Raw genomic sequence first — 9,035 nt, 5'->3', positions numbered from 1 at the left:
GCAAGGCAAGCGCTCTACCACTGAGCCACCTTCCCAGCCTAGAGCCAGCTCCTGACCAGAGAACGGTGTTGGGATCTGGGAGCCGAGACTGTTCTAAGGCTGGCGGGCCGGAGCAGGTGGGGTACTGGGCCAAGGCCTACTGCTGAGCCAAGTATGCAGGCCGGTGTGGGTGTGTGGGGTGGGACTAGACACCCCCTGCCATACCCCTACAACACACCTGTAACACCCACCACACCTCATCACACCCCTACAACACTCCCACCACAGCCCCCCTCCACACATCTACAACACACCCACCACATGACACACCCACCATCTACAACACACCCACTACATGTACTACACACCCACCATACAAATGACGCCCACCAGGTGCAGTAGCTCACGCCTGCACATGACTTGTGGGTTCAAGGCCAAGTGGGACCAAAATTCTCAAAACCTCCTCCCAACTGCCAGCTTGCAGGAGGCACCATCCTCCACCCTAGCCACATAGGAGGCGGTCTCTAAGCCAGCCTGGGCCCAATGGCTGGTGAGGGTCCTTCGGGAGAGAAGCAGCCAGGAGCAGGTGCAGTCCAGGCCATCTTCTCAGATGCTGCAGGAAGTGTAATGACCGAGGCAGACTGGGGTCCAGGTACCAGTCAGGGCAAAAAGCAAAAGAAGGACAGCCGCCTGCTTCAGTAGCTCAGCACATACCTAGCAGGCCCCAAGCTCAGAGCACCACAAACCAGGACACAAAACACACACATCGACCTGACAGGCTTAAAAGTGTGGTAAAGCGTGTTTTGTGGTTTCCACTTGTTTGGTCACCACGTCCGGCGTCACGTCCGGCATTCTGGTGAGCCTCTGCAGGCTGCACAGAGGACACAGAGGTTACTCCCAGGGTTGCCTGCTGGGCTTACACAACCATGCAGCGTCAGCCTGGTGTGCTTCAGGGACAAGGCAGACGTACGTAGAGACAACAACTCAGGAAGGTCAGACAAAAATGTGAACATCTGTCTGGAGAGCTGTGGACAGACAGAGAAGGGAAGAGAGCTTAGTGCCGACTGGACTCCACTGCAGTTTTCCACTGAAACATTATTTCTCTATAGGTTGTTCATTTTTCTCTTATTTTTGTTGCACTCTTCAAAACACTATAAAACTAGACTAGTCATCCCAGCTATTCTAGAAGCAGATATAGGCAGGATCATAATTCAGTGCCTTCCTGGCAATTTACTCAAATTCCATCTGGACAAATAAGCTGGGCCTGATAGTATGTGCCAGTGACCCGGCTAAGATGGGGAATGGATGAGAGGATGCAGTGTGGGATTATCTGGGGAATGAGTGTGAGAAAAATACCTAAAGCAAAAAGGGCTGGGGATGTGACTGAAATGGCAGAGCACCTGTCTAGCAAGCATGAGGCCTTGAGTTCAACTGTGTCTTATGTATATGTTTTACAAGAATAATATTTTAATAGTAGCATACAGTGAGGACTTAGTACATGAACAAATAGGTAAGATGGACAGAACAATGTGGTTGCTTTTCCTCATGTTTTTCCTCTTCTATATTTTATATCAGTAAAAAGGGATGAAGTATTTATTTATTTACTTAGTTTGTCAGTTGTGGGGTTTGAACTCTGGGCTTGGGTGCTGTCCCTGAGCTCTTTTTGCTCAAGGCTAGCACTCTACCATTTTGAGCCACAGCAATACTTCTGGTTTTCAGGTGGTTCATTGGAGACAACAGTTTCACAGATTTTTCCTGCCCTGGCTGGTTTGGATCATGATCTTAAGATCTTAGCCTGGAGTAGCTAGGATTACAGGCATGAGCCACCAGTGGCTGGCAAGATGAAGTTTTCTTTCTTTTTTTTTTTTTTGGCCAGTCCTGGAGCTTGAACTCAGGGCCTGGGCACTGTCCCTGAGTTTCTTTTGGCTAAGGCTAGCATTCTACCATTTGAGCCACAGCACCACTTCCAGCTTTTTCTGTCTATGTAGTACTGGGGAATTGAACCTAGGGCTTCATGCATGCTAGCCAAGCACTCTACTACTAGGCCACATTCCCAGTCTGAAGCATTTATTTCTGCGTTTGCTTATATCAAATGGCTGCTCAGTAGGAATAAGGATTTAAGTTACATTACTATGGGCCAAATTTATAGTAATTAGTACTATGGAGGTAAATAAAGAAGTTTATGCACAAAGAAAAAGATGAGACGGGCTTGTGTCCATGTTTCCACAGGTCTATTCACCAAACCTCAGGACCCCTTTCAAGCACTCTAGATTACTATTATTATATTTTTCCCAGTCTTGGGGCTTTAATTCAAGGTCTGGGCATTGTCCCTGAGCTGCTTTTGCTCATGGCTAGCATTCTACCACTTGAGCCACAGTGCCACTTCCAGCTTTTTCTGTTTATCTGGTGCTGAGGACCTGAACCCAGGGCTTCATGCGTGTTAGGCAAGCACTCTATACCACTAAGCCACCTTCCCAGACCTTAGATTTCTATTTCTACTTTAAGAGGTTTTCAGTGATTGAATAAAGGAATGTAAGAGCAAAAAAACCCAAAACAAAACAAAACAAACAAACACATTTTAATAAATTAAAAAAAAAAGGGCAATTTCTAATGCTGGGCACTGGTGGCTCATACCTGTAATCCTAACTACTCGGGAGGTTGAGATTTGAGGATCATGGTTCAAAGCCAGCCTGGGTAGGAAACTCCATGAGAATCATCTCCAATAAACCACTAAGAAAACCAGAAGTGGTGCTGTGGCTCAAGTGGTAGAGTGCTTGCCTTGAGCAGAAGAGCTGAGGGACAGTGCCCACGCAGAGTTCAAGCCCCATGACCGACAAAAAAAAAAAAAAAAAAGAAGCAATTTCTAGATTGATAATGCCTGCTTCAGCCAGCTGGAAGCCATTTTCTTCCCAGCCTTGCATAGTATGAAAGATAGGCACCCACAGCTCACAGCTGTGATGCAGCTTTTGGCAAGGTCTCCCTCAGAACTAGAGACCACACAGCTCACAGCTGGAAAGTGTGAATCAGCCCGAGCACAGGACAGGCTACTCTAACAGGAAGACCAAGGGGAGCACTTGGAAGAGTTCTCCTGGAGCTGTCTGCATGTTCCTATCTCTGACCAGAGTCAGAGACCAGTGGAACCCACAGTGAGCCATCCCTGCGTGGACTCTGTCCTAAGTCTCTTTGGTATATAGCAACCAGAAATCCTTAGGTTGACGGCCTTGTGAGAGGAGAAGGAAGCAGGGTCTCATTATGTCCAAAGAGCATATAACCTGGCACTGCCTCAGAATAGACCAGCACACCAGAAGCTCTCCTAACAGAAGTTTCTCTGCAGACCCATCAGTATATAATTGAGAAACATCAGGAATCTCACACATTGGAGCCTCGAGTTCCCAGCTTTCTTACTCTGAATCACTGAAGCAGTGATCGTCATTATTTAATGTCCTCTGACGTGAGTCACTACCATAGGTTTTAGGAACACCATCTCAGGAACTAAGGACAAAGACCAAGTATTTATTTTCTGTACCAGGCAGGAATGCAGACCGGGCCAAAGTTTAGCGAGAGATCTCTGGCACAGCACTGATTCCTTTGAGTCACAGAAAGTTAGCCCCTCCCCAAAACTGTTTACCCCCTCATACTGGCAGATTCCAATTCTCTATCACATTCAACTATCACATATAATGAATTGAATCCTTAAGATTAAAGGTTACAGCTGGACGCCAGTGGCTCACACTTGTAATCCTAACTGCTCAGAAGGCTGAGATCTGAGGATCAAGGTTTGAAGCCAGCCTGGACAGGAAAGTCTGTGAGACTCTTATCTCCAATTAATCACTGAAAGCTGGAAGTGGAGCTGTGGCTCAAGTGATAGAAAGCTAACCTTGAGCAAAAAAGCTCAGTGACAGCACCCTGGCCCTGAGCTCAAGCCCAATGACTGGCATTATAAAAAAAAAAGATTAAATATAATTTAAACAGTAAGATCTTTATTACTTCACACACCAGAACAATGTGAGGCAGACAGTTTTTCAAGGTCTATAACTCAGAGGCTCAAAAATTCCACTGAAACTGTCAGAGGAGGAGCCAGGTACCCCGGTGCACTGACTTGGACTGTGGTGCCAGCACCTGAGAGGCCAAGGCAGGCAGACTGTGAGTTTGAGCACAGCCTGGGCTATATAGAAGATTCTGTCTTAAACTAACTGAAACCAATAAGCGAAAGCCCCAAAATCAGTCAGAAGAAAGGGAATGGAAACCCCCCTGCAAGGAATTAAGACTACAATATTGTCCAGGGAACGAGGGAGAACACAGACATCTGTGGTAAATGAGATATGGACATACTCAGTGGTAGAGGTGCAATGGTTTCAGAATGACTATCGTGGGAAAGATCATGGGCACGTTAAATGCAGAATGTGGCTCCCCCAAACTCACCTACCTGGAACTAATGAGGCACCTCCCTACTGTGGATGCTCAGATGAATGAGGTTCAACTTCAGGCAGGAGACTCCTTCACACAGCTGAACAATCAAACAGCACATTCTCTGAGGGTCTGAGACCGTCACCTTAGGTGGACTCTCTCGTGCGGAACAAGACTTTCTCATATCCACTGAATTCAATTCAAGAAATTCTGGGGTCGTGAGGTCTCTGATGCTGAATCAGAATAGACTGCTACCTGAACTGGCTGTGTCAAGAGGCCTTTATCTGGTGTGAAGTTTCTGATGCTGAATGAGGTTACAGTTTTTGCTAAAAGACTTCCCACACTCACTGCACTCGTAAGGCCGTTCTCCAGTATGAATTCTCTGATGCAGAATAAGGCTGAAGCTTTGACGGAAGCATTTCCCACACTCACTACACTCATAAGGCTTTACTCCTGTGTGGACTTTCTGGTGTTGAATGAGACTGGACCTTTGTCTGAAGGTTTTCCCACATTCCCTACACTCATATGGCTTTTCCCCAGTGTGAACTCGCCGGTGCTGGACAAGGCTGGAGCTGTGTCTGAAGGACTTCCCGCATTCGGCACATTCGTAGGGTTTTGCTCCAGTGTGGATTCTCTGGTGTCGCACAAGCTTGGATTTGCACCCGAAAGCTCTTCCACATTCAGCACACTCATAAGGCCTTTCTCCAGTGTGAACACGCTGGTGCTGAACAAGCTTGTATTTGAACCTGAAGGCTTTATCACAGTCACTGCACTCAAAAGGCTTTTCCCCGGTGTGGACTGTCTTATGCTGAATAAATGTGTGCTTATAGGTGAAGGTTTTCCCGCAGTCACTGCACTCATACAGTCCCTCTCCAGTGTGGATTTTCTGATGCTGAACAAGTGTGCGTCTGCGGCGGAAGGCTTTCCCGCACTCGTCACATTTGTGACTTTTGCCACCAGAACCAGCAACACTGCGTGGCTTGACCTCCTCAGGAGAGGCCTGGTGCTGAAGGAAGCCCAAGTTGTCTGGGAAGTTGTTCTCAGCCTCCCCACAGACATAGGGCTTCCCTGGTGCGTGAATGCTGTAGTTATTATTTATACAGACCTGGTGTAAGTCCTTGCTGTGGGATTTCTCCCCACTGTGCTCCTGGTTCTGATAAAGGTTTGCGCTGAAAGAGAATTGTTTCTCGCATGTGTACAATTTCTGATCACGTCTTCCTTTCTGCTCGGCTGTATACTGCCTATCTTCCATGGCAGGGTCAGACATTTCACAGAGATAGGCATTCTGGGTGAGTAAGTCTGGCGTTGGAGTCCAGATGTGTGACAGTCTTTCCACGGAAACATGCTGCTCAGAAGGAACCTGATTATCTATGTCACACCAGCAACCTGAAAGCACAGACAGTGGTGAAGGGCATGCCGTCTTTTGGGTATAGCAGCCATGTCACAAACGCTAGTGGATGAGGACATGGAGATCTTTTCAGGATAAACATGAAATCAGACCGAGGTGGAGGCTGCTCTGTGGTGCCAGGGCTCTAAAGCTCACAAGAGCCAGGAGGCCTCACCAAACAAGCAGAGGAGCTGGGTACAGCACAGCAAGGGAAGGCAGATAGGGCTCCCAATTTTCTCCTTTGTGAATGGCTTTCAGCAGGACCTTAATTACTGTCGTCATGTAAATGCTGTTTGTCCAGAAATAGAAAAACCCAACTGCAGATGAGCAACTAGAGTTCCAGTGTCTACTGTCTTAACACCCAATGTCTGGGCCACCCATGGAGGGCACAGCAGGGGCAGCAAGAAAGAGAATGGGCAATAAGTGAGGGCAGAAAGTAGCAGAAAAGGGGCTGGGAAGGTGGCTCAGTGGTAGAGCGCTTGCCTTGCATGCCTGAAGCCCTGGGTTCGATGCCTCAGCACCACATAAGCAAAAAGAAAAAAGCAGATAGTGGTGTTGTGGCTCAAGTGGTAGAGCGCTAGCCTTAAGCTGAAGAGCTGAGGGACAGTGCCCAGGGCCAGAGTTCAGGCCCCACGACCAGACCCCCCCCCCAAAAAAAAAAGTGGCAGAAAAGCTAGGAGCAGAAGTCAGTGGAAAAACAAGCTGGCAAAGCACCAAGAATGGGAAGAAAAGAGCCAGGCAATGGTGGCTCACACCTGTAATCCTACCTACTCAAGAGGCTGAGACCTGGCAAAATCAGTTCAAAGGCAGTTCTAACCAACAAATCGGGAGGGGGGAGGAAGGGGAGAAAGCAAAGGAAGAAAAAGGAGGGGGAAGAGGAATAATAATGAGGTGCAGCCTTAGCTGGACAGTCCCACGGCTCCACCACCTCTCTTCCAGGTTTCCAAACCCAGGGTCAGGGAGAACAATTTCAAGAAGACCACAGCCTGGAAGACCATGTGGAAATCAGGCTTTGTCATGAAACAGGGCTAAAGTGGTGTAAGGTGAACATGGCCTGATGTGACACCGTCTCTAAGCTCTCGCCCAGTGGAGCAGGGTTCTGCGCCATCGAGCCAAGGCTGGAGTCACATCCATCCTTGTCCGGTTCCCACCCCACTCCCAGATCTTAGATAATGTAAGTTCATGAGGAAAAGATGTGACAAGTATGCCTTTTTATGGGCCACAGAAAGAAAAAAAAAATCACAAAAAGAACCTTGAATGAAGACCTCACAGAAACAGCTCTGGCCAGTGCCGGTGACTCACACCTGTGATCCTAGCTACTCAGGAGTCTCAGATTGGAGGATTGTTGTTCAAAGCCAGCCTGGGCAGGAAAAAGTCCATGAGACACTTATCTCCAACTAACCACCAAAAAGCTGGGAGTAGAACTATGGTTGATGGTAGAGTGCTCACTTTGAACAAAAAAAGCCATGGGCCAGCATCCAGGACTGTCCCTCTTCCCTCCCCCCAAAAGGCTCTTAGTCCACAGAAGTAATACCAGGTTAGTGGTTATAATTCTAGCACAAACAAGCATCAAGAACTGTCAACTAGAAAGGAGCAAAACACAGGACAAAGAGATTCCATGACCTAGCTAGAAGGAGACAAGCAAAGTAGAATCCACTGACTCACTGCAAGAGTACCTTGAATTCTTTCTACCAGGCTCCAGAGCAGCAGGCACTTGGGCCACAGAGAGAGCAAAGTGCAAGCATGTGGCTGCATCTAGCCTTTTGAGCACAGCCCAGGAAGAGAAAGAAAAGCAGCACCCACAGGCTAGACGTGAAGAGGATGAGGTAGGCAGTGTCCAGCCCACTTTGGGACGGTATAAGGCACTTACCCAGTGAGGTCACAAGGACAAAGTTGTCCAGCATCACACTGAGGTACATGTGTCTCTGAGCCTCGTCAAGGAGCTCCCACTCCTCCCAGGAGAAGTACACAGCCACGTCCTCGATGGTCACCGTGCTCTGTCATGATGGGGGACAGGTGAAAATGTCGACTACATGTCCGCTCTCCTCCCACCTTCTCGACCTCAGTTATCACACTGCTGCTACCCCCTGCTCATGCAACAGTAGGCAGGTGGGCAGATGGGTGCCATGGAAGACATAGGACTGCAGCCCAGGGTCCCCCTCCTTTCTGCCATGTAGCTACCCTGGGATTCTCCCTGAAATGTTTCATAACACAAGATGGTCACACCCCACTCTTAAGTCCCAGTACTAGAGCCTCAGCTTGTACTTCCTCTACACATGCACACCATTCTTTAGACTGTCCAGCCCTTAGCTGGTGGAGCTCTCTTCCAGGTTTCTAAACCCAGGGGCAGGGAGAACAACCTTGAGAAGACCACAGCCTCAAAGACCATGTGGGAGTCGGTAAAGATCTCTTCCTTACGCATATTCCATGCCTCTTCAACCATACTGGCAGAAGTGAGCCAGAGAATTTAGGGGAGCACTGGTGATCTTTCATGTCTCCTATCCGGCCCTGGAAACCAGGTGACTTTGGGATGAACAAGTAAACTTTAAGCGTTGGTCCTCCTGTGTCTATTTTTGGGCAAGGAAGGGCTTGGCCCGTGCTGTGCTTTGTCAGGGCAGTCCAATTAGTTTTCCCTCAGAGTTGCACCGAGAGGACTTGAACCCTAGCCTTCACTGTGAACTCCTCGGTTCATAATCTTCCATGGTTCCCAAGGCCCTCAGCGATGAAGATGCCAACGCACAGCCTGCCGGCAGTCCTCATGAAGCCCGATAGACTGGGGAAAAGTGAGGTGTGCTAAGCCTTCATGTACTTAAAGGGACCCAAAGTTCTTGAGAAAACAGGCCTGGTGAAAACAACTCAGAAATATTAGGTATTTAGAAACACAGAAGTGCTGTCTTTGCTTCAGGAGAGACCACAGGGCGCGTTCTTTCCTGAGGGGTGCGTTTCTCACCCCAAGAACTAACCCTTGTGACAGGACGCGTGCCTTCCTGAGAAATACGCTCCCCCCAACTTCAGCCACCTCCTGCCCCAAGTGCAGAGACAGCGGGCGCCTCTTCGTCCGTGTCTTGGCGGGACGCGTTCTCACCGGACACTCAGAAGTCACACCGGCTGTGTCACCTCGGGGCCAGGCCCTGCCTTAACACTCCCTGCGAGCGCCCTGGCCCCGCTTCTTTCTGAACAAAGCCCCGTCAGACTTTCCCACCGCCGTGGCTGGTCCGGAAATCCCCGTTCTGCGGTGGTAGCCGAGGGCTCCCTCCTGCGG

At 48.9% G+C, this 9,035-nt stretch overlaps 1 protein-coding gene across 2 annotated transcripts; it reads right to left on the bottom strand.

The window, feature by feature from the left end:
• Positions 1-315: 315 nt before the first annotated feature.
• On the bottom strand, positions 316-7,724 carry LOC105999541 (zinc finger protein 239-like). Of its 2 annotated transcripts, XR_001175736.1 has the most exons (3): positions 7,644-7,724; positions 4,406-5,772; positions 316-1,004 (listed from the first exon to the last, which is right to left on the bottom strand). XR_001175736.1 is itself a non-coding variant. In XM_013034588.1 (2 exons), exons 1-2 carry the CDS (start codon positions 7,690-7,692, stop codon positions 4,667-4,669), a joined length of 1,155 nt encoding a protein of 384 aa, XP_012890042.1. In that variant the 5' UTR covers positions 7,693-7,724; the 3' UTR covers positions 4,112-4,666. The 2 variants fall into 2 exon arrangements, 1 of the variants encoding a protein (XP_012890042.1); XM_013034588.1 differs by lacking the exon at positions 316-1,004 and having other exon boundaries at positions 4,112-5,772.
• Positions 7,725-9,035: the final 1,311 nt, after the last annotated feature.

The sequence above is a fragment of the Dipodomys ordii genome, unplaced genomic scaffold (assembly GCF_000151885.1).
Source record: "Dipodomys ordii isolate 6190 unplaced genomic scaffold, Dord_2.0 Scaffold191, whole genome shotgun sequence".
In the NCBI taxonomy this organism is placed as follows: domain Eukaryota; kingdom Metazoa; phylum Chordata; class Mammalia; order Rodentia; family Heteromyidae; genus Dipodomys; species Dipodomys ordii.
This window is presented reverse-complemented; position numbering and strand designations above follow the sequence as displayed.